We start from the raw sequence: 27128 nt of genomic DNA on the forward strand, positions 1-27128 counted from the left end.
CTAAGCCTGAATCAAATCTCCTCTACGGGTCTCAGGGGAGGGGAGGCTGAGTTGTAGGATTCTTGATAACACAAGCTTTCTGAAATGGCACTGTCCAGGGAGTAAGGAATTTGACTTTGTTTAATGCAGATAAATCTTCAACAATTAACCATTTGAGAATGCAGGGAGGTAAAGAAAAATGCTATTAAATACACAATATACCTCCAGAAACATATTTTTTGATTTCGCTACTAAAATACAAAGTATGAATGTTAAACTCCGTCAGTATACACTTTTCTACCAGAGGAACCCATAGCACGCCAACAGAACACAAGCCAACAGTTTAGGTGTCACAAACATGATATGATTATGGTCAAGTCCTGGATCATTTACTGAATTTCTCCTATAGTGCATCAAAAATACAAAGCTATCTGGACAGATGCTTTGTGGTAAAACAGTGAATAATTGCGTACATACCTGGTTTGCTGAGCAGGTTCCATTGACTCTTGTGCAGTGGAGATAATGGCATCGATCCGTCAAACTGCTTAACTTAAGCATGGGAAAAGCTTGTCATGTGACCATGTCCTCATTAACAGAGTGGAGCACTAGGGTAATTTATTTAACCAATACAAGGCAGACAAGAGGACACAGATAGCGTAAGCAAAGTGAGGAGATAGAGAGAACAGATTTAAGCCTATTATTATTGCCTTGCTAATATCCAGCCAAGGGGTCATAACCCAGTGAGCTCCTTGTGCTCATCGGAAAACTCCAACAACTCCAACTACTAAAGCAATTTTTGATTATATTATTTCATGGGATTCTAATCTCATGAAACCATTTTTTGTGTATTCCAAATTGTGATTGTGGCATTTAAAAAAGAAAAAACCTAGATTGTGTACATAATTTAATTTGAGCCCGGTCCATATTAATTATAATATTATAATAATTATAAAGTTCTGTAATAATGATCATTCAACTTTCAACTACAGGTATGGAATATATAGAAATGTTGATACTACTGTACATGTTGTTTTGAAGATATGCAAAGTGTATATTGTTTATAGTGTAAATAATAAATAATAATAATGTAAATAATAGTAGGGGATATTTCTGCACCTTCGTTATTTTACAGACATTTCAAAAACAATATTGAGCAATTTATATTTGTCAATATCGCACACTACTCATTTCAACTAGTCACAAACATATGTACATATGGTACATTTTAAGCATTTAACATAACATATATTAATTTTTAACAGAGACAATAATTTCATTGAAAAATATCCCTGACTGTTTTGAAAAAATTGTAGAAATGGTTTTGATGTACTGGCCGTAGTGGGTGTGTGAGCATGTGAATAGACTCCAGGGGACGCCACTTAGGCCCGGTCCAGGTGGTACAGCATAAGGGCTCCTGGTGGCACAGATAGAGGCCTACACTGCCATCTGCCTATGAGTCACTCTGTCTGCGGGGCCGTTTAATCTGAATGGGCACAGGATAGCAGCCTGCAAAGCAGTTGTATGTCCTGTTTTGTTTTGTAACTCAGTTTAGACTTGGTCAGAGAGGTGATCAGCTCATGATGGAGACAATTTGATTGCAACCTGCCAAAATATAAGTAAGCCGATTTCCCACAATATTTGAAATAAATTATGAAATATTGTAATATTCCATTTGATTTTAAAAATACGTATCTGAGACTTAAAACACCAACAATGGAAATAATGGATGGATACATGATCATTTTGTTTTTTTGGTTTGGTTGGTTTTCTTGGTATTCTTTGGCTACTCATTTTTATTTCGTTTTGCCCTCTTGTCCTGTTTTTTTAGAATAGAAAAATAAAAATGAAAATTGAAGAAAAAGAGAAATGAGTTCTGCCATTGGCAATATGATGAAGATTTTCCCTAGGACGTTATCTCTATTAAGGTCATTATAAGTACTTTTTAAAAGTTTGATTAACCACATTTTAAACATGATATCAAACTGAACCGTGGGCTTGTAATAGTAATAGTAGCCATTGATATTAGACGATGGCAGATAACATACTGCCTTAGTGGGATTTTTCTTTAATCATTCGATAGGAAATATGAAGATATACAAAATGTAAATATGGAGTTTTTATATACAGGTAGTAAAAAAATTACAAATAGAGAAACAAATACTGACAAATGGTCACATTTATTTAGCACTTTTCTACCGTCAAGGCACTCAAAGCGCTTTATATCAAGGAACCAGTCACCCATTCACACACACATTCACACACCAATGTTCGCAGACAGGGCGAGTCGGGTCAAGTGTCTTGCCCATGGACACAACGGCAGTATTCACCTGAGGAAGCTGCGATCGCACCGCCATCCTGACTGCTCTACCAAGAGAGCGGGATTTGAATTGCTGACCTTCGGATCAAAAGACGAGCACCAATGAGCTACTGCCGCTCGTAGTAAGAGCTGATTAAAAAATAAATGAAGTGATGCTGTAAAATAAAGTTAAAGAAGGGAATAAGGCGATATTCAAGCACTTGATGCTGCATTTTACAGACAATACTATTAAGTGTAAAGGCAAGGCAAGTTTATGTGTAGAGCACAAGGCAATTAAAACATACTTCTGTTGGATTGACATACAGTAGTCTAATCCAACTGTCGTTAACTGACTCATTGCAATAGTAAACAAACAAACAAACAGATATACATTTAGTTAAATACCCCTATTTGATTGTACTAACTTCACACACATTTTTTAGTAACATCATTATTACTGCCTTTTTGAGTACTTTACAATGTTCAGGCATAAGAATTCAGTATAGTTCTTTGAAAACGCCAGCGGCCTCATAAGCATACAGAGCAACATCAAACGAATGAGACTGGCAGAATCATGCTCAGGAGAAGAGGGGAGATTACTGTGCGCCGTTTCCGGAGCATGATTCTGATCGCCCCACACACACTGCCTCCGAGAGAGACCAAGCCAAAGAACAGTCCTATTCTTGTGACAGCTCCTCCTCAAGGCCACAGCTGACCCAAATCCTTCTGTCAGTTTTTGTATGGAATGTTTTAGCCACAGCTCCACATTTGAAGGTTTTGGAACAACAAGCATGCTTTTCTTCTTGATGGTAGTGACGCTAGCTGAACTGTGACTGATTCTCTGCTGCCCCCTATCTACCAACTAGGGCTGAACAAAAACAGAAGCCATAGAAACAGCTTTGCAAAAGATTTATCGCTATGATGGAGATGTAAAATGCAGTCACATGGGTAAATTTATCACTGGTTACAAGGACAATATAGACCACTCATCTTGCTCCTTTATCTTTGAATTTCCAAAAATTTAACATGACATTTAATTCTCTGTTTTTAAAATCAATATTTATCATTTAAGTTGTATAAGGAGCAGATGAGAAGAAGCCTCAGAAGCCTGTAGTAATAGTAGTAGTAATACAAACTGCAGCAGATGCCAAAGCGATTTAAGGAGTACGTTTCCTTTTCCTATTACTTTATAGGGCAATAGCTGACTAAAGAAGTTGCTCTGTGATTCAATTAGTCAACTAAAAAGGGGCTTGGAGTGGCGCTGGCAAAAGCTCTAAAAACTATGAAATATCTCTATGATTTGACTATGTAACTGTAACCAAAGTGTGCTGACATGACCATAAGATTACAGGAGACACAATTAAACATTTAAACTGAAAACCATGACTAAAAAGGTGGATCAAACTCACAATTTACTCCCAAATCTCACTACATCCCATCTACGTCCAGCTGTTATGAATATGAATCTATTAAAATCCCACAAAAGTATTAGTCGACTAACAAAACTGTAGAACTTTGCTTCTCCTGTGGCTATTTAGTTGTGTTCCATTTACCTTTACCGCGGAGATAAAAAAGACTAAACATACATTAACATATAAAAGTGTATATGCCAACACTTTTGCTCGTGGTCAGTTGTTTGGGAGTGACCTTTCCATGTGATGTTTGCATATTTGTCTCTGCTACAATGGTTTCATTTGAGTTTGCTCAAGGAGTGCTTTGCCATATATTAGTATGCAAAAAATGTAGTGCAATGAATGTTAAAATTCAATGAACTACACGCAACAATAATATTTTTGGCTAAATAATGTAAAGTGGTAAATACAAATGAAGTATGTAACATGAACTTCTTCCAACATTCATCACTAAGCATGTATAAACAAGCATTGGAAACAAATGAGCTGATTTGAGGGTCACAAATGCAGCGGCTTATGTTGACCCATATGTCCTGAAGCCGCAGAGTCAAAGCTGCGGAGGTAACATTTCCGTTCATCGAGCGTCCATCTGTCAGTGTCAGGGAAACTCCATACACCTCTTGACACAAACAGACCAGCCACACACACAACCAGAGTGTCAGTTTCACATGTTTGTGGTAGTGTTTCAGCCTCTGTGCATGTTCCCCTTTGAGACATCATTTTAGGTCATCTCTGGGCTCTGGGCTCCATTTAATGACATGCATTTGAGAGTTAATAATTGGCATTAAAGTATCAATGTATTTGTTGAGATAAGCCTCAACCACACATAACATGCAGAGGATAAGTATAGTATTTAACATGTTTTTAGTATTTGTAAATGTATTAAGCCATATCTAAAACCACCTGCCATTTGTGCCATAAATAAAGTATAAATAAATAAAAACATAATATTTGGTGACCTATTCACCTTATTCCGGGCACCGCCATCCAATGTAATCCTCCTTCTGGGTGTATTAGTTAACATAGGGTTGCCGACCTCGAGAGAAAATAAGTTCTTCACAGACTAAAAAGTTGCTCAGGGAATCTGCGCTTTGTTGACTTGTTGGTCACATGAACATTGGACATTTTACACAAATCAATCTAATTTATAGCATGTTTTAGCAGCAAGACTCTCCATTTAAGGGAACAGATTTCCTGCTCCTCCGGAAGTGCCATTATTTACTGAAGCGCACACGCACGCACGCACGCACACACGCACACACGCACACACGCACACACGCACACACGCACACACGCACACACACACACACTTTACATCCACTTAGAGAATATAGACATCACATTGGTGTCTTAACATGTAAAGAGACTACAATAACATACAATACAATATTACATTATGGTGCCTTTGCCTACATGTGCCTGACAGAGAAATGTGAAAGTGTAGTTTTATTCTCACAGAGAGGAACTGCATGTGCCCCACAGCTACACCACACAGCACACAGACGTGAAGATCTCATAGGTGAAGAAAATCTCAGATTTATTTGTGAAAGCGACTTGAGTGTGTTAGGGTCAATAGTGCATGTGCAATGTGGACTGGAGTAGGGCAATGCAGGCACGGAAAGTCACGCCTGCAGTCTCTAGTGCCACAAAAAAAGCACAATTTTTAAAAAATGCAAAAAAATCAATGTTATACCATCTTTGAGGGTAGAATAGACAAGTCATTGATTTTTCTTTCCTAAAACCAGTCGCCAGGGTCATAATGGCAGTATTCATGTTGAGAGCTATTTGAACATGCTTATGTTTGGTCTAAGGGTGAATGCTTATCAACAGCATCACTGCTCTGCACATGTTAAGTATACTGCATGTAAATTGTTATGCACAAAAGCTATTTATAGATGGAATTATATATTTTTTTCTGAAGCTTAAAGAAAGAGAAAGTACATTGTTTTATATTAAAAAGTGCACTGTGTGACCTTTCTGGTGGAGGGTACGTCCCCTGCTAGGCTCCATGGAGATGTTATTACTTTGCCGTGAATGTTCCAGAATGGCATTAAATCTATTTAGCATTTATTTCACTACTCACCTTTTTATGACATACCCTCCACCAGAAAAGTTATGTATCTTTAAGTCTGAGACAGACTTTTATTAGGCCCGAGCGCCACAAGCTGGCGAGAGGCCTATTAATCTCGTAAGGCCGTGCGAAGCACGGCTGCGAAAGTGCGCACATAGTGAAGCAAAGCGCTCGCCCACTTCCAAACACTCACTAACGCACTCCTTCACTCACGCACGCCCCGTGCATACTAATTAGTAGTAGGAAAATGGAACATTACCGTTGTAAACGGGCGAAGCCCGTGCAAAAGTGCGCACTAAACGAGCACTTTACATTGGGATGACGACCGCTTCCCCACCCCATATAAAGCACTCATTTGCGCTAAGTAGCTCACGAATACGTTCCCCATATCTTGCATGTTCCGTGCATATAAGCATGTAATGCAAAAATTGAACATTATTACTGTATAGAGGGCCAAAAACACAAAGTGGGCGGAGCCCACTCAAAATTAACGAAAGTACCCGTCAGTGACCAGGGACCCACACTATGAGGTAGGAAAGCGCGAGCGCTTTCCGAAAATGTATAGTTTATGATATTTGAAAAATGGGAAACATTGTTTTCGCATCGGAATATTATTAGGCCCGAGCCCCAGCAGGGCGGAGGGCCTATTGCTCCCGCAACGCTGCCTTCGGCAGCGTTGCGGGAGCAATAGGCTGCAATAGGCGCAGCCCGCATGTTTGGTACCCCGTCGCCCCTGGCAAGTACAGTGAACTAGCCCATGCCGAAGGCATGGATCATGCATACTTACTCCTGCTATGACAGAAAAAGTCAACAATGAGTGAATGGGCGTAGCCCATTCACTCATTGTTGACAACAGCAGCGCGAAGCGCTGCATTCCTCCAAAAACCCTCCTGGCATCGTCCCGTACACGAGAGTCCATGCCGCAGGCATGGGCCATGCTTGTATCTGCTCAAATCAATGGAAGTCTATGGGGAGTGGGCGGGGCATCCCGACGGAATAGGGAGTGACGAGCGCGTAAGCGCTCGTAATGATGATTCCACCCCATGGCGGCATCGGGAAGGCTTAGAGCTTTCAAACGATGTATAATTTGTTGTTATAGTGGAAACGGCTATATTGTTTTTGCTAAAAATATTATTATTATTTTTCTTGTTCTTCATTGCTTTGATCTCTAATTTGACCCCCTGAACATGCTCAAAAACTCACCAAACTTTGCCCAAAATTCAGAATCGGCGAAAAATTTTGTTTTTTCTGGGCCATTTTTTTTTTCGTTAAAAAATGGCGCGACAGCGCCACCGACAAAAGTCAAAATACATTGCGCCTATGGGAGACGCCCCGAGGTCAACTTTGGCGTAAAGCTACGAAATTCGGGACACGCATTCCTCTCGTGAGGACAAACAAAAAAAATCATTGTAGCCACGCCCCCAGACTTACCCTATGGCCGCCATCTTCCTTTGAAAATTAAAACACGCTGTGTTAGCCATTTTGTTCACGTCAAACTTTGACGAACTCCTCCTAGGGCGTTTTGCCCACCAACTTCAAAATTGGCGTACGTCCTCTGGACAAGTGGGGCATCTAAAGTTATCCAATTTTTGGAGATACCTTTTACGGTCTGTGTGCGGCGCAGCCGCAAAGTTGGACAACCTATTTTGGAATATTGCAGCTCTAAAAATTGCTCCCATTTGATCAAAACGAGTCCGATTAGGACCAAATTTGAATCAGTTGTTAAACTTTCTAGTTTGGACCAGTTTATGATGACAAAATTGAAATGGGCGCGATAGCGCCCCCTACAGAGTGACCTTTAAATTAACATTGAAGGTCAAAAATTTGTTTTACCAAAATGTTCTAAACTTTACCCAAAATTCTATTTTGGCGTCCCGATCAAAAAAGCCAATCAGACAAATGCCTTAATTTTTACGGCGTAGTCGTAGCGATGACATAAACTTCCCATGTTATCCCTATGGGAAAACCGCTAAATCTCTCGAATATCAACATTTTTCTGTTTCACACTTTAACGAACTCCTCCTAGTGCGTTTTGCCCACCAACCTCAAAATCGGTGTACGTCCTCTAGACAAGTGGTGCATCTAAAGTTATCCAAATTTTAAGGATAGCTTTTACGGTCTCTGTGCGACGGAGCCGCAAACGTTTCCCAGAATTCTGACTATTTGGCCTTCAGAGTGGCCTATAAACAATAGAGTTTTCCCAAATGACATGATATTTTGCACAAAATTCTAATTTGCCATCCTGATCATAAAAGTATGAGAGCCAAAGTCATATTTTGTACGGCATAACCGTAGCGATGACAGAAACATCCCATGTTATCCTTATGGGAAACTCGCAAAATCGCTCAAATCACCACATTTTTACGCTTCACACTTTAACAAACTCCTCCTAGGGCGATTGTCCGATCAAACTCATATTTGGGGAAAATCATCTACACAAGCGGGGCATCAAAAGTTATCCATATTTTGATTCTAAGTGCTACGGTCTCTGTGTGGCGGACCCGCAAATATATGTCACAAATGGGAAAACAGCGAAATCTCTAAAATGACCACATTTTTACGCTTCACACTTTAACGAACTCCTCCTAGGGCGATAGCTCGATCAAGTTCATATTTGGGGAAAATCATCTACACAAACGGGGCATCAAAAGTTATCCATTTTTTTATTTTAAGTGCTACGGTCTCTGTGCCGTGGAGCTGCAAATATACTGTCACAAATGGGAAAAACGCCAAATCCTTGAAATGTTCACATTTACGCTTCACACTTTAACAAACTCCTCCTAGTGCGTTTGGCCCACCAATCTCAAAATCGGTGTACCTCCTCTAGACAAGTGGGGCATCTAAAGTTATTCAAATTTTATGGATAACATTTACGGTCTCTGTGCAGCTGAGCCGCAAACTTTTCGCAGAATTTGGACTATTTGGCCTTCAGAGTGGCCTATAAACAAGAGTTTTTCCAAATTACATGACATTTTGCACACAATTCTCATTTGCCATCCCCAAATTAAAAGTATGGGAGCCAAAGTCATATTTGGTAAAGCGTAGCCGTAGCGATGACAGAAACATCCCATGTTATCCCTATGGGAAAACCGCAAAATCTCTAAAATGACCACATTTTTACACTTCACACTTTAACAAACTCCTCCTAGGGCGATTACCCGATCAAGTTCATATTTGGGGAGAATCATCTACACAAGCGGGGCATCAAAAGTTATCCATATTTTGATTTTAAGTACTACGGTCTCTGTGCGGTAGAGCCGCAAATATATGTCACAAATGGGAAAAACGCCAAATCCTTGAAATGTTCACATTTATGCTTCACACTTTAATGAACTCCTCTGTGGGCAATAGCTCGATCAAGCTCATATTTTGGGAAAATAATCCACACAAGCGGAGCATCAAAAGTTATCCATATTTTTATTCCAAGTGTCACGGTCTCTGTGCGCTGGAGCCGCACATTCGACCCACATTTGTGTTCATTTTGCACTGGTTAAGCACAGCTTTGTACATGTCCAATGTGTCGCTGTCTTAGTTCTTAGACAATTGCGTTAGCGCCAAATCTGTAAAATGCAGAGAGCAGAGTCGGAAGGCCGGCGGCCTGCGAGGGCCGTTGGATGCCGCTTGCGGCTTTAATTAGGCCCGAGCCCCAGCAGGGGGAGGGCCTATTGCTCCCGCAACGCTGCCGAAGGCAGCGTTGCAACTGTCTGACCAAACATGCGGGCGCAGCCCGCATGTTTGGTACCCCGTCGCCCCTGGCAAGTACAGTGAACTAGCCCATGCCGAAGGCATGGATCATGCATACTTACTCCTGCTATGACAGAAATAGTCAACAATTAGTGAATGGGCGTAGCCCATTCACTAATTGTTGACAACAGCAGCGCGAAGCGCTGCATTCCTCCAAAAACCCTCCTGGCATCGTCCCGTATGCGAGAATCCATGCCGCAGGCATGGGCCATGCTTGTATCTGCTCAAATCAATGGAAGTCTATGGGGAGTGGGCGGGGCATCCCGACGGAATAGGGAGTGACGAGCGCGTAAGCGCTCGTAATGATAATTCCACCCCATGGCGGCATCGGGAAGGCTTAGAGCTTTCAAACGATGTATCATTTGTTGTTATAGTAAAAACGGCTATATTGTTTTTGCTAAAAATATTATTATTATTATTATTTTTCTTGTTCTTCTTCAGCGCTTTGATCTCTAATTTGACCCCCTGAACATGCTCAAAAACTCACCAAACTTTGCCCAAAATTCAGAATCGGTGAAAAATTTTATTTTTTCTGGGCCATTTTTTTTTTCGTTAAAAAATGGCGCGACAGCGCCACCGACAAAAGTCAAAATACATTGCGCCTATGGGAGACGCCCCGAGGTCAACTTTGGCGTAAAGCTACGAAATTCGGGACACGCATTCCTCTCGTGAGGATAAACAAAAAAAAACATTGTGGCCACGCCCCCAAACTTACCCTATGGCCGCCATCTTCCTTTGAAAATGAAAACAAGCTGAGTTAGCCATTTTGTTTACGTCAAACTTTGACGAACTCCTCCTAGGGCGTTTTGCCCACCGACTTCAAAATCGGCGTACGTCCTCTGGACAAGTGGGGCATCTAAAGTTATTCAATTTTTTGAGATACCTTTTACGGTCTGTGTGCGGCGCAGCCGCAAAGTTGGACAACTTATTTTGGAATATTGCAGGTCTAAAAATTGCTCCCATTTGATCAAAACCAGTCCGATTAGGACCAAATTTGAATCAGTTGTTAAACTTTCTAGTTTGGACCAGTTTAGGCTGACAAAATTGAAATGGCAGTGATAGCGCCCCCTACAGAGTGACCTTTAAATTAACATTGAAGGTCAAAAATTAGTTTTACCAAAATTGTCTAAACTTTACCCAAAATTCTATTTTGCCGTCCCGATCACAAAAGCCAATCACAAAAATGCCTAAATTTTTACGCCGTAGTCGTAGCGATGACAGAAACCTCCCATGTTATCCCTATGGGAAAACCACAAAATCTCTCAAATTACCACATTTTTATGTTTTACACTTTAACGAAGTCCTCCTAGTGCGTTTTGCCCACCAACCTCAAAATCGGTGTACGTCCTCTAGACAAGTGGTGTATCTAAAGTTATCCAAATTTTAAGGATAACTTTTACGGTCTTTGTGCGACGGAGCCGCAAACGTTTCCCAGAATTCTGACTATTTGGCCTTCAGAGTGGCCTATAAACAATAGAGTTTTTCCAAATGACATGATATTTTGAACAAAATTCTAATTTGCCATCCTGATCATAAAAGTATGAGAGCCAAAGTCATATTTTGTACGGCGTAACCGTAGCGTTGACAGAAACATCCCATGTTATCCTTATGGGAAAATCGTAGAATCGCTCAAATCACCACATTTTTACGCTTCACACTTTAATGAACTCCTCCTAGGGCGATTGTCCGATCAAGTTCATATTTGGAGAATATCATCTACACAAGCGGGGCATCAAAACTTACCCATATTTTGATTCTAAGTGCTACGGTCTCTGTGTGGCGGACCCGCAAATATATGTCAGAAATGGGAAAACAGCGAAATCTCTAAAATCACCACATTTTTACGCTTCACACTTTAACGAACTCCTCCTAGGGCGATTGCCCGATCAAGCTCATATTTGGGGAAAATCATCTACACAAACGGGGCATCAAAAGTTATCCATATTTTGATTTTAAGTGGTACGGTCTCTGTGCCGTGGAGCTGCAAATATACTGTCACAAATGGGAAAAACGCCAAATCCTTGAAATGTTCACATTTACGCTTCACACTTTAACAAACTCCTCCGTGGGCAATAGCTCGATCAAGCTTTACTTTGGGAAAAATCATCTACACAAGCGGGGCATCAAAAGGTATCCATATTTTTATTCCAAGTGCTACGGTCTCTGTGCGGCGGCGCAGCAAATTTGACTGACACTTGTGTTCATTTGCACTGGATTGGCCATGTCCAATGTGTCGCCGTCTGTCAAGTTCTTTTTTTATTCAAGACACAATAAGGGCGCCATCTTTATCAAGTCAAAAGCGCAGAGTCGGAAGGCCGGCGGCCCGCGAGGGCCGTTGGATGCCGCTTGCGGCTTTAATTTTTCTTGTTCTTCTTCAGCGCTTTGATCTCTAATTTGACCCCCTGAACATGCTCAAAAACTCACCAAACTTTGCCCAAAATTCAGAATCGGCGAAAAATTGTATTTTTTCTGGGCCATTTTTTTTTCGTTAAAAAATGGTGCGACAGCGCCACCGACAAAAGTCAAAATACATTGCGCCTATGGGAGACGCCCCGAGGTCAACTTTGGCGTAAAGCTACGAAATTCGGAACACGCATTACTCTCGTGAGGACAAACAAAAAAAATCATTGTAGCCACGCCCCCAGACTTACCCTATGGCCGCCATCTTCCTTTGAAAATGAAAACACGCTGTGATAGCCATTTTGTTCACGTCAAACTTTGACGAACTCCTCCTAGGGCGTTTTGCCCACCGACTTCAAAATCGGCGTACGTCCTCTGGACAAGTGGGGCATCTAAAGTTATCAAATTTTTTGAGATACCTTTTACGGTCTGTGTGCGGCGCAGCCGCAAAGTTGGACAACTCATTTTGGAATATTGCAGATCTAAAAATTGCTCCCATTTGATCAAAACCAGTCCGATTAGGACCAAATTTGAATCAGTTGTTAAACTTTCTAGTTTGGACCAGTTTAGGCTGACAAAATTGAAATGGCCGCGATAGCGCCCCCTACAGAGTGACTTTTAAATTAACATTGAAGGTCAAAAATTAGTTTTACCAAAATTGTCTAAACTTTACCCAAAATTCTATTTTGCCGTCCCGATCACAAAAGCCAATCACAAAAATGCCTAAATTTTTACGGCGTAGTCGTAGCGATGACAGAAACCTCCCATGTTATCCCTATGGGAAAACCACAAAATCTCTCAAATTACCACATTTTTATGTTTTACACTTTAACGAAGTCCTCCTAGTGCGTTTTGTCCACCAACCTCTAAATCGCTGTACGTCCTCTAGACAAGTGGTGCATCTAAAGTTATCCAAATTTTAAGGATAACTTTTACGGTCTCTGTGCGACGGAGCCGCAAACGTTTCCCAGAATTCTGACTATTTGGCCTTCAGAGTGGCCTATAAGCAATAGAGTTTTTCCAAATGACATGATATTTTGAACAAAATTCTAATTTGCCATCCTGATCATAAAAGTATGAGAGCCAAAGTCATATTTTGTACGGCGTAACCGTAGCGATGACAGAAATATCCCATGTTATCCTTATGGGAAAATCGCAGAATCGCTCAAATCACCACATTTTTACGCTTCACACTTTAATGAACTCCTCCTAGTGCGATTGTCCGATCAAGTTCATATTTGGAGAATATCATCTACACAAGCGGGGCATCAAAACTTGTCCATATTTTGATTCTAAGTGCTACGGTCTCTGTGTGGCGGACCCGCAAATTTATGTCAGAAATGGGAAAACAGCGAAATCTCTAAAATGACCACATTTTTACGCTTCACACTTTAACGAACTCCTCCTAGGGCAATAGCTCGATCAAGCTCATATTTGGGGAGAATCATCTACACAAGCGGGGCATCAAAAGTTAGTCATATTTTGATTTTAAGTGGTACGGTCTTTGTGCCGTGGAGCTGCAAATATACTGTCACAAATGGGAAAACCGCCAAATCCTTGAAATGTTCACATTTACGCTTCACACTTTAACAAACTCCTCCCTGGGCAATAGCTCGATCAAGCTTTACTTTGGGAAATATCATCTACACAAGCGGGGCAGCAAAAGTTATCCATATTTTTATTCCAAGTGCTACGGTCTCTGTGCGGCGGCGCAGCAAATTTGACTGACACTTGTGTTGATTTGCACTGGATTGGCCATGTCCAATGTGTCGCCGTCTGTCAAGTTCTTTTTTAATTCAACACAATAAGGGCGCCATCTTTATCAAGTCGAAAGCGCAGAGTCGGAAGGCCGGCGGCCTGCGAGGGCCGTTGGATGCCGCTTGCGGCTTTAATTCTTTCTTTCTTTCTTCTTTCTTTCTTTCTTCTCGGGACCAACCGCCCTATTTTTCACCCAGTGAACATTGACGAAAAGTCACAAAAATTTGCACACCTCTAAAAATCGTGCCTCTCTACATTCTGGCTATTTCCCTTTTCTAAAATAAAAAAATTGGCGCGTCAGCGCCCCCAAATGTACCAAAAATGCATTGAGAGATAGGAAATGACCCCAAAAAAATCTGATCGTAGAATCATGAAATTTGGCGCAGAGGTAGATGGTAACAAGAGAAGTAAAAAATATTATTACGGCAACGCCGTCCGCCCAACCAAATGTCGGCCATATTGGTTCAAAAATGGCTAATTATGACTTCGGAGTTTTTCCAAACGTCGTACTTTTACGAACTCCTCCCAGGGCGTTGGCTCTAAAAAGCTGAAATTTGGTGAAAATGGTACTGAGGAGTGGGACATCAAAGGTTATTCAAATTACATTGATACCTGTCACGGTCTCTGTGCGGCGAAGCCGCAAACTGTAGCAAGAATTTCAGAAATCTCCCAAATTTAACATTTCTGCCGTTTGCGCAGATAAAGTCCGAATTGCGTCAAATTAGAAATCAGTTGTTAAACTCTTTGCCTTAAACCTACTTGAAGTGAAATTAATTAATTTGGCGCCACAGTGCCCCCTACAGATTTTATATGGAGGTTAAATGTTTAGTTTTGCGAAATTATATGAAATTTGACACACAACTCAATTTTAGCATCCCCATCAAAAAAGTCAATGTCATAATTGTTATGGTTTTGCCGTAGCGATGACCAAAACCTCCCACATTATTCCAATGGGGAAATCGCCAGAACATGTATAAACTTTATACTTTCACAAACTCCTCCCAGGGCGTTAGCCCTATTAACCTGAAATTTGGTGAGACTCATCTTCAGGTGTGGACCATCAAAAGATATCCACATTTTTATTCAAAGAGTCACGGTGTCTGTGCGGCAAAGCCGCACATTTTGCCAAGAATTCAAAATAAAATTGCTTTTTGATGGTAAAACAAAGGGGAGAAGATGTGACAGCGTCACAGATTCAGCAGTAGGCGTAATAAAAGGACCATTGGGGCGCGTTAGCGCCCCCTCCTCTTGCGGCGTAGCGGCGGCGGCGTGGCGAGGGCCGATCATTGCCGCTTGCGGCTTTAATTTGTTTTTATTGTTCTTAGGCCTAGTGTCATTTGTTTTAAATTATTAACATTATTTTTATTAAGCTTTAGGTTTTAAGCGTTTTATTTTGCAAGTATGTGCAGCACTTTGGAAACCATCTCAATTACAATATGTGCTAGTTGGATTAGAATTTGGGGAAAACTGTAATCAAGTATAATTTTGTATCTAATAATTTACAAATAAACATAAATAAACAACTAAACTGCATAACTATAGAGTCATGTTTCTGTTTCCACCTTATACAACACTTCTCTTGCTTGTTCTGTAGATTTAGGTTCCCTCTCACTCTCGCCTCCCCACACAGACCTGACGTATACAGCACAGACACATGCATTCACACTGCAGCTCCCTGGGTGTCTCCTCGCAGGTAAAGCAGCACATGAATCTTCATTAGGAGCACAAATCACTGAATAACTAATCCTCAATCAGAGACACATGTTAATTTAATATATGGTTTCCTCCTAAGAGCGTCTTGGAACGTTTTATGCAAACAAGAGCAGGGCAGTCCAAATTAATTCATTGAAAGGACATTATTTTACTCATTGGTTTTACAGTTCTCAATAAAATAATGCATCTTGAACTGTGTCCATTTTGTTCAGCTCATTTTGACATCAACACTACAGACACTTTAGCCTTTAGCATCCCATCTTTTCTTGATAATTTAAGATAATCTAATCGATTTAATCAAAACCAAAACTCCAATGAAAAGTAACTGAGTGTAGCTGCAACATCTACCAGATATATTCAGCCCCCAAGTCCATACTTGAATTAAGTATGCGACAAAGTATTCTGCTCCACCAAATGACCTTTCATGATAATTGTAGACCACTGTCCTTGGGCTTGGGCCTCGGAGTGGATATTATGCAACTAGGATGACCACAGCCAGCTATATGCTAGTTTCAAATGTCAAACGTGTCAAGGATATCGCGCACAGATGAGTGGGGGGCTGCCATTGTTACCTATTTTATGATTGTTGTGTACCAAAGGTGGATAGTAATGAGTCATGCTGTTACTGCTGCAAGTAGAGAATATTACTCAATGTTGTAAAGCATAGTCTGAAATGAATGTTTTTGCATCATGTTGTACCTGGCTTCATGTCTGTTTGATGTCATGGCCTAACAAAGCATTACCTTGAACACAATTAGGAGTACGTTTGTGTTTATTATTGTTGTTGTCGTCTTTATAAAATAAATATATATATATATATGTTATTTATTTTTTTATATATATATGTAACATTATTTTTACTTCAATAATAGTTTGAAATAGATATGAGAATCTGTTATGATTTGGAATTTGGGTTTAAATAAAAATGAATGTGCTAAAATGGTTGAGGTTCAAGTTTCACAGATCTCATAAATGGATAATACAATCAACCACATAAAAGTAAAATATAATACCGTAATAGTTCAAATACAAACAACAATTGCAATACCATGCATTTTTCGATATATCTCACAGCTTTACCAGTCAATAAAAAGCTGTTATATACAATTACCCACAAACAGCTCTAACATTCTAATCTCGCTGAGCACAGATCCTCTCTGGCCAGTCTATAGGTCTCATCTTGCACTTTCTAATTACTTAAAATAACTTCTAGCCTAATAGAAGCTACACCCCTGACACCACTGTATGCATCATGTTACACAGTATTGTGTGAATTTTGACCCCCTAACCACAGTCTACTCTATGAGGAATAATAATGCCCATATCCATTACCTGGTAAAATGTATGTGCAATCTTAGCAACCTTTGTTAACATCCTATAACTATATTCCCTAGTTCAATAAAAATGTCTAATGTCTACTATAATGAAAATAAATCAATTTGTGCTAAATTTGTAAAATTGTATGCTATGATGTATGGAATGACAAAATAATACTGCCAAATAGACCCATCATTCTACAAATCAATCTATTGCAGATATACTCCCACACAAATGTATACAATTTCAGAATACTACAGAGTAAAATCCAGAATAAGTGCAGATCATAACTAGAGGTGGAACTTCCCCGTTTCCTATCAGCAGTGTTTGATGTAATGTATACTTTGATAAGAAGCTGATGAAAGTCTCTAGTGTCTCCGAGTGCTGTCTTTGATAGTATGTGTGGCAGACAGGCTGACAGGTGTGGGTCACTCCTGCCGCTTCACCACAACACTGCTGCAACCTGACAATGAACTTTACCTGACCCTGGAACTACTGCTGATGAGAGAACAGATGAATGCTGCGGAATCTAAATCTGAAATGGAGATAGGCCTTACCATCTTTTGTTTGGGCCAACCAGCTGCCTAAAGAATATGCACAAAGTTTTATTTGAACACTTTAGTGCAGAAAGAGCACTGCACAAAATGTGACAACACAGCTTTCTTATCCAGTGTGTAGTAAAACAGGTTGTGGATGAGCTTGCAATAAATTATAATGATATCATTTTGACATATACCAATTAATAGGAAATAAATAGAGCACCTCTAGAACATGCAATTATTACTCCAAAATGGACTGAGCTACTAAAAATATGAATGCAAAACTAAAAACATGAATGTATTTACATGTTACAACCACACTTGTTTTGTGTAGGATTACGGTCTCTTTAACAAAGGAACTCCTCTTTGTGTCAATCTCTGAATGGTACTCTCGGGCTATTTTTGACAACTCAATTTTCTTTGGCTGCAAACTAATTAGACTCACTTTATAAACACAACACTACAAGATACGCCACATTATTTTCCGCATGTTTGGTCAGCGCCTGGCTATTAGAGACAAACGCAAAGCTTGTGGATCTAAAATACGGTAATTGGCTGCAAAGAAGAAAACGTTATGGGGATTATTCTTATGAAGTTGTCAAGTTTAGAGCGGATTTAGTTTTAGTCTTCTGTTCTGACAGTGTTTTGAATGACGTTCTCTCTGGGAGCAGAAGCAGAAGGCAGTCAGGACTCAAGCATTTTACACATACGTGATACTTCAGGCAATAACTGTGGAGGTCCTTCAACACCTAATGTGAGTACCATGCAACAAAAAAAAGAAACAGGGCTAACTGCTCTTTATGGAACCCAAAATAATAACCAGTAAGAAATGCCACAAAAAAATCCACCAGTTACTTACCAAATATACTAAATAGCCACTTTCTGAATTTCTGAAGATAATCCTCTGACCATAACAATTTTCAGGGCTAATTCTAGTTGAAACAATTATTCCTTCTCCAAATGTGTACACTATAGCACACTAAAGTTGCTGTTTCAGAGAATGATGAAAGAGGATGTGGGACATTTGTACATTGATTGAGTCACTACAGATATAGATATGGAGAGCTGTATTTCGGGTTTAAGTGTTGCTGTCTGCTGCATGTACAGTGCTTTGAATGAGATCTCTGTGCAGTAAGACAGTTAGCAGCAGAAGCATATGATGTGCATGGAAGGGCAGAGGGTCAACTGAGGAGGAAGAGCTGAGAGAAACAAGACCATGACATCAAATATGGATGCCTCAATTTGACAAACCATGCAGAGTGACAATGAATATATGAATCTATAGAAGGGGCTTGTCTCTGCAATGGCCATCTTCATCACATACAATTCTGTTTTTAAATCTTTACAAAACTGGAAAAGAAAAGTGTGTTGATCTATATACAAACAACTCTCTGGTTGTGACTCAGAACAACTCTTTCACTTCAGAAGTAAATTATATTCCCAAAAAGTGTCATTATCACATAACGCTGGATGAATGAGAAAACTACTATTAAAACAAACTACTGACACCAAGAAAAGAAAGGAGCAATGTACTTCAGTCCTGCTTGGTTTTAATTTAGTACCTGTATTAATTATTGATTTAATTTTGTAAAGCACCCATCAGAGCTTAAAACTAAAGCTTGCAACTATTTTTCAGAACATTTAGAACTCTTTGATGATTGCATAAAAAACAATTAACCATGAATGCAAAGTGTTTAGTTATGATAAAATACTAAACATTCCCTGTGTCCGCATATTGCTGTAATCCTTGCTGTTGTTGTAGCCTGAAAGGTGTGTGGAGCTAAAGTTGTGATGCTAGGCCTCTCTCACCTTGCCTTTTTAATTTAGCGGCGCACAGCCCTCTCACCACTTAATCAGCACAAGCAGACTGTAAACACATCACAGGCTGCACGGAGCCCTTCCCTTTCACAGGTCAGAGCAAAGGAGGCATAACTGCTGCATTTACTATTCTCACTAGTTTAGCTGTAACATACAGTTAAAGTAATTACACTTTGGTTATGGTTATGCAAATTAAATAAATGTAAGGAGGTTGAAGCGAGGCCTGACTGTACATACACTAAACTACTAACTAGAGGCTATTTGCTTCCTATTGGATAATTGCTGCATGGGTGATAGTCTTTCAGCTGCAACACGGTTTTAAACCTGAAAAACATCTAAGGAGAAGAAGAAACTAATCTTCTACAGAGCTGAACCCCAGTGAGAATCTTGGATGAGCTGGAGAAGGCTTTGTGCAGTGGTCACTCTCTCACATCATCAATACTAGAGTCTCGGTGAAAAAAAAAAATACAACACTGGAATGAATTTCATCTTTTGACATTGCAGATGCGTATTGAAACAAAGCCACAGCAAATGCGTGTATCCCACATTCAGTTTTGGTTTTAGAAGATCGTCTTTTGGATCATATTACAAAGGTAAACTAAATTTTATGAAACGCTAAATGACTGAAAATATGTATAATCCTTGTAGAAAAAGCTTCAGTTGTAGTCATCTGGACTCAGTTAGAAAAATTAGACGTTTGGACTCTCATCCAAGAGTCATTGTCAATAAAAGAATTTAGGTCCAGAACTCCTATATTTGTACTATTCTGTGGTAAGTCCAGCCCATTGGGCGGAGCCTTCCTGAAGTGGAAAGAGTTGTTTGTTTCAACAGAAACTTGCCCTCTTTGTATCTACCGAGCTAGCCTATTCAGACCTTTAATGGGCTATTAGTATCCCATTTGTCTTTGTGAGACCCTGGCTCAACCACCCTGAGTACCTGATTAGCATCTGAATGACCTGGTCCTGGTCCTCTACCTCTCCAGGGGTTCAGTATACCGTTATAGATACCAGGAAGATTGAATCTTAGTCCTCCATTTCTGTTTAAAGAAGCTTTTTCTACAATGGAACACGCCTGGACGAATGAGGGATTACACCGACATGTATAATCCTTGTTTCTATAATGAATAACTATTAACTATCTATAAATGCGGGGTGCACGGTGGCAAAGGCGGTTAGAGCTCTTGCCTCCCAAGAAGGAGATCATGGGTTCCAGACCAACATCACATGATCTCTCTAGGTGGATAGATAGTCTAGTCTGTATGTCCTCCCCGAGTTACCGTGGGTTCTCTCCGGCTTCCTAGTGAGTTAATGTGAGAGTAATGTCTATGTCTCTGAGTTGGCCCTGCGACGAGTTGGCCCCTGTCCAGGGTGTACCCGGCCCAAGGCCCAAAGTCACTGGGATAGGCTCCACCCGAAAGGTAACAAATTATGTTGTTATATTAGAGCGAAAACTACTACTGAGCACGTCATCTGTAGGAGCCTTGTCCTTGATGTATTTATGGACTTTTCGTCCTGGATAGTGGCTCTTACGACTAGTGAGCTTGAGAGCCACAATCCAGGACGAAACGTCCAAGAACCATAGGGAAGTGAAAGATCCAGATGTTGGAATACTGAGCTACTAGTTGTTTGGTCGTTAGTGTTGACCGTGGGTTTCGTACATTCCATTCATCCCACATTCTCTGCATGTAACCCCTCATCTCGCACGGCAACGTCTGAGCTGGCATGTCATTCATATATATATTATATAGATATAGTATATATAGATATAGATAAATAGATATAGAGGAAGGAGGCCGGGGACTAGTGAGCGTAAGAGCCACGATCCAGGACGAAACGTCCAAGATTCATAAGTACATCAAGGACAAGGCTCCTACAGATGACGTGCTCAGTGAATGTCTCAGACAATGGAGAAAAGAGGGTGAGGTGCTGGAAGGACCATCATGGGAGGACAAGCCACTACGTGGCAACACATTTTTTGTTGCCGTAATTTTGATTCTATGAGACAAATGTGTTTCCAAAATACAAAGCAGTACTAACACAAAAAAACTATTAACTAACGCATCATCTGTCCTTGTTGGCCCTGAACACAAATCCTCATAAGTGCTATTGTGTTATTCCATCATCTCACCTCTAGAAAATTCACAATTGTTATTTATTAATTGGTCTCGACTTGCCTTGCTTTAGTCTTCATCCTTGACTATTGTAGCTCTTTTGTATGTATCTGTCATTCAGAGCACATCCACATTATCTAACCCTCTCTACGCTTTCTGATGAGTCACAGACAAATCTTAGGCTCTACGGTGCAGATGTGCTTTTTACTCAACAGCAACCGAGATGGACGGGCAAGGCCAGTTTATTTTGAGAGGCCTCTGCACTATTTGTCACTATTAGTTTAGGAACGTCTGATTAACATATACATGCATGGTTAGAAATGTAAAGCCAAGGCTTCATAGGTGCACAAAATGCATGAAGAACATCAACTGATTATTATGCTTTTCAAGTCAAGTCTTATTGGCTTGTCCAAACTTATTTGAGATATTGGGGAGAAAATAGAAAGAATCGTTAAACTGGCAAATATCTATTCCTAACAGGCATTTGATTTTACATACAACTACAATATACAGTGGAGAGGTAATGGACGCTTCCCTATTCTGGAATAGTGGGTCAAAGTTGCTTTCAGAACCATTTCAAATACTTCTTTCATTGTGTATGTGCATGAAGAGCACTTTCCCAAAACCAACTGTAGATTTAAATAAAAAATCCCCCAGTGCAGAATGAATTTAGTGAAGCACATTGTTGGATCTTGAGCCTCCCAGGCCACTCCGCTGCACCACTTTCTTCACAAAAATAGAAGTGCAAGCGCTCCCTGTGTGGGACAGAGATGAGCGCTAATGCTAACTTAGCCCATCATTGAACCCAGGGTAAAATGAGGCGAACTGTCACATTTCCTTTTCTGATGGAATACACATAAATGCATTATCAGATCAAAATGCACGTTAAGCATCAGCTGCCGTAGGTGCACTATACCATATACGTCATTGATTTTAATAAACGAATATAATGAAGAGGGCTACAAACATTTAGTAGTTAGGATTTCATATTATATTAGCCCACCCAAATTGAACCTGTGCAAACTCGAGATGTTCACTTTGAAACATTCGTGGAAACATCTACCATTTTAGTATTTGTGATGAACTTGGCCCTTTTGTCCATTTCAGCTGCTTGTCCAATTATCTTAAGTGCTATATTATTTGTACTACATTTTAAGAGGTATATATAAAAAGGGAATGTGTTCTTTTTCTTTTTTTTTTATTATTCAGCCTGTTTTGAGCCATGAGTAATGAAAGTTCACGTTTACTGTCCCATCTGCTCCACTAATAAATCAGAGCTGCCGTTCCTTGGGGGATATTTCTTATTGAACCAATCCTGGCGCCTTTGAGTTTAATAGCACTTGGAGACCACTATTTCCATTTCTCCAACTATACAAGGAGCCATAAAATCAAGCTCCATGAAGTCACATGACCAACAAGTAACACAATTTAGACAGAGCCAGACTAGAAATATTAAGTGAAATTTAAAGCTTATTTTGAAAGATTCATCACTTATAAAACATGTAAAACCCGCCAATAGTTCATTCATTGTCAAGCAATGTTTGATTGCTACTATAAAAATGCTCACTTAATGCGCTTTGGTCTATTTAGTGGCTAATCTTCTGAGTCATTCAAACTTGCAGAAAACATTTAATCTCGATTATATGAGAAAACATGCAGCTAGAGCTTTTTTGATTATTATTACTACAATTAATCCAATTTGAAAGGATTGATGTTTTTTTCCTTTCATATTCAATAAAAGATGATAATAAACAAAAGTATTGTTACAATAAAAGCTTTTTACATGGGGGACAACATATTCCCATGGTCCTTCACTATAGGGCATGTTTGACTTCCTTTAAAATCAACTATTGTGGTTCTAACATCCTTATCAAACATTGACAGTTTACAGATTGCAGATTAGACAGATTTATTATTGTGATGTAGGAGGGATTTTAATCATTGATGCTTCTTCTGCTTTTTTTTAATAAGTCATACTTTCTGAACATTTCTGGATAAGACAGCATAAACACTTCCCGTCAGATAAGCACCAGCTCAAAGCGCATTCTTCAAAATAAGCAAAAGTCCTTGTGACAATAAACCCCACCACTGCACTTTTCCCACAATCACCAAAAACGTCACAGCAGTCAGCAAATTGAGTTGACGCAGCAGCGACGGGAGATAGCAAAAACATATCTGCCGCCACGCTGACATCCCCATTTGAAGCCATTTATTAATACGAGTCTCCAATCTGGTCTTGCATAAGACACAGAATCATTTGGGTCATAGAAAATGATTAAAAAATGCACAATGTACGGGTCCCGTCTCTGTGTGGCATTTCCCCTGCAGCAGAATTACTGTGCTTACAACAAACACAATGAGGTTTGTAGTGCGGCTGGTGGCCAAATCTGTTTGCATGACATAATTGATACCCTCAGGGACACGAGACAAGGACAAAACAAAGATAAGTTGTAGGCTTTATTAATAGCTATGTGAAGTAAAACCAAAACAAAATCTTTGGAGTCTTTGTAAATTATGCACAACACAATGTTATAGGCAATATATGCCATGGCGGAAAAAGTACTCAAGTACAGATATGAAAATACTCAAGTAAAAGTGTAAGTAGCCCACAAAAAAGTTGAAGTACCTGTACTGTGCAAAACATATTTAACACTGATATTGAGAACTGTTAAAGTGCTAAATGGGGTCAATGCCACGCAAAATAACTCCTCAAACCATATGAAAATTACGTTTTTAATTTTCAGTTCAGTTGAAAAATGTAGTGGGGTAAAGAACAGATACATGCTCTGAAATAAATGTAGTGATGTTAAAGTAAAAAAGTATCCAATGTAAAAAACCTATGTACAGACACCTAAAGTTTTATTTAAAGGTGGAATGGACGATTATTTTCAGCAAATTTTTTATCATATTTCCTCGTGGCGTGGATACATTTTTTATTTATTTATTTATTTTTGTCCTGCCACATATCAATCATAAAACGCACCTAGCGCTCACCTGCAGCCGCGTCAGGCTCGTCCCCACGTTTCCGCGTGCCTAAGCGCATGGATCTATCATAATATAGTTCCCTCAGTGTACGGGGCAAAATGAAGACTGAGAAAGACAGTTCGAGCTGACGCAGAAGTGGACAGAAATCTACAGAGACGAGAGATGCGATGCGATCCGTTGCGCTAATAAACAAACGCACGTGTGTGTTGTATCGGTCCGCACGGGGGAGTGCACATGCGCACTTCCGCCTGCGTTCTCAAATCGCCGAAAAATCGTCCATACCGCCTTTAAATACTGTACTTTTACTTTGTTAGTTTCCACCATTGGATAAAAGTAAATATGCTGCAATAAGATCTCAGTACTGCACAAGCTCTGAAATCCAGGTTAATTAAACAATATTTAACAACTTAATTGTGAAATTGGTAGAATACTTATGAAAAGTAGTGCAATGTAAACACTTTATTGAACTCTGATGTTTTCAAAACATGTGGCCCCGAAAGATATTGTCAGCATATTTGAATGTATAGCTAGTAACGTAGTATTAAACTTGCTCTTAGTGCAATGTAAATTAGCTGATGAAGGTTCCCAAAACACGTGTTACAATAGAGCTGGTCATGTTTGTGTTTTTCCCCTTCGTCGCACAGCGTTTACCCTTTGGATAGCATTGAAAACTGCCGCGGCACTGGTGCTTTCAACACGAGTAATGAAATAAAGCATTCATTTGCCTCGTCTTGTGTGTTCACCCCGGGTCAGTGATCTCCCGTGGGCACCAACTGCTGCTATAACACAAGAAGTAAAGAGGGATGAGCAAAAGGAGGAGTGGAGGGGCAAAGGTGAAGGTTTATTCCAAGTACAGATTTTTCGATGCGTTGTGAACGAAGGTGTTCCAGGACTGCAGGCCGGAGCTATAAAATCATATGATTCATCTTACAGGGTTGGGCTTTCTAACAGGTTATTTTGACACCGTTCTTCATGGTTTTATATAAAGTGCAATTTTGGATGCTGATAAGATATATTTAATGTATTTTATTGTGAAACCGATATTATTTAACTTTATTTTTTATATATTTTTTGATTCCGCAAACTCCGATGTGTACTGACCAAATACACTATTGGTAAAAACTGTTAACCCTGAAGTTAAAGGCGCAATGGACGATTTTTCGGCGATTTGAGAACGCAGGCGGAAGTGCGCATGCGCACTCCCCCGTGCGGACTGATACAACACACACGTGCGTTTGTTTATTAGCGCAACAGAGCGCATCGCATCGCTCGTCTCCCGTAGATTTCTGTCCACTTCTGCGTCAGCTCGAACTGTCTTTCTCCGTCTTCATTTTGCCCCGTACACTGAGGGAACTATATTATGATAGATCCATGCACTTAGGCACGCGGAAACGTGGGGACGAACCGCACGCGGCTGCAGGTGAGCGGTAGGTGTGTTTTATGATTGATACGTGGCAGGACAAATGATTTATCCACGGCACGAGGAAATATGATTAAAAAAAAATTGCTGAAAAAAAATTGTCCATTCCACCTTTAAAAGTTCACAGTTTTTCTCTTGGGCACGTTGAAAATGTGAAATCGCAATTCGATATTTTTCCCAATTGTTCAACTCTGACATAGGCTTGTGATTTCAGTGTATAGCAAACGTGAAATGTTGTGTACGTTCCATGCCGAGTATATAAATATGCAGGCCGCATTGTGTGTTTATAAGCTGTTCTTCCCACTCATCATATCTCTCCTCTAGCCACAAGTGATGAAAAAGACTAATCTATTGGAAAAAACCACACACATCGCTTCATGGATCATCGCAGCAAAGTGAAGAAGGGATCAAAAATACAGTGAGTCAGAACTGATAACTTGAAAGCTTTTTGAACGATAAGAGAAAAAAATAAAATAAAAAACTTTAGGCTTATAATTGTGGAAGAACTATCCAATTTTGAAGAGTGGTGCGGCTATAGGCTTTCTACCCCCAGCGGTGGTGAAAGCTGCTCTTTGAAGTTGAAAATGGAGCAGGAAACGTAATCTGGTAAAATATAGTTCTAAATAAGGCACCATCAAAATTTCATTAGCTGCTGCTGATGGCCCGGAGGCTCACTTTCACCAATTTCACCAGGTGACATTCAACCTCTGTGCATTGATCTGGTGTGTGAGGTAATGCATTTGGACTGGCACAGGGTTACGGGATACGTGTGTTGTAATGGTAATGCAATATTGCAATAGGAACTGGGATTACATAGATTTGAGCAAATATTGAATAGTATAAGCCTCAGGGCAGCGATGTCTGTCAAATTCCACATCCAAATTATTATTTTGGTTGATTTAGGTTGCATCTACAACAAAAAGTGGTTTAAAAGTGTTCAAAAATAATTCATAAATTGTTATTTGAGAATTTGTTAAAGAAACTGCATGTAGCCTGCTGTCTGATGGAAGGAATTACAATCCGAACTGAACCTGGGTTTCCACATCAGTGCCTCAGCCTACACAGGACACACATACGCTTTCTTGTTTTGGTCATTAAGAAGAAATTAGCAGCATTAGAATTGTTAGCAGTAAAGGCTATTTTTGATTAGAACATGTTTATGCGTATCCGGGGGACACAGATGGATCTTTTTTTTCCATTGTGTGACTGTGCGTGTACAGACACACAGACACACAGACACACAGACACACAGACACACAGACACACATACACACATACACACATACACACATACACACATACACACATACACACATACACACATACACATATACACATATACACATATACACATATACACATATACACATATACACATACACATATACATAAATATAATTAATAATGAGACATCCCTAGTCGTCATAGCTATTGACAGCAATTGATCACTATTCTGAGCTTAGGCCAAGGCCAACAGATCCTGGCTTCTGTCAATCAAAAGAAGGTCACATGACAAACAACATATCATATTGCAACAGCAGAGCATGACTTGGTGACTTGGGCAAA

At 39.9% G+C, this 27128-nt stretch overlaps 1 protein-coding gene across 3 annotated transcripts in view; it reads right to left on the bottom strand.

Moving 5' to 3' along the window:
* Window positions 1-27128, bottom strand: part of oxr1a (oxidation resistance 1a) — a 157555-nt gene that overhangs the window by 106428 nt on the left and 23999 nt on the right. For 2 of the 3 annotated variants that reach the window (XM_072460822.1, XM_072460818.1), the window contains exon 1: window positions 457-495. The exons of the other annotated variant lie outside the window; for it this stretch is intronic. In XM_072460822.1, coding sequence (XP_072316923.1) covers window positions 457-479 — 23 coding nt within the window. In that variant the 5' untranslated portion in view covers window positions 480-495. Of the gene's footprint in view, window positions 1-456; window positions 496-27128 lie in introns of those variants that run through there. 3 annotated transcript variants of the gene reach the window in all.

Source organism: Eucyclogobius newberryi, unplaced genomic scaffold, assembly GCF_026437365.1.
Source record: "Eucyclogobius newberryi isolate DKJ021-1_F unplaced genomic scaffold, fEucNew1.0.hap1 SCAF_3, whole genome shotgun sequence".
NCBI classification, from domain to species: Eukaryota; Metazoa; Chordata; class Actinopteri; order Gobiiformes; family Gobiidae; genus Eucyclogobius; species Eucyclogobius newberryi.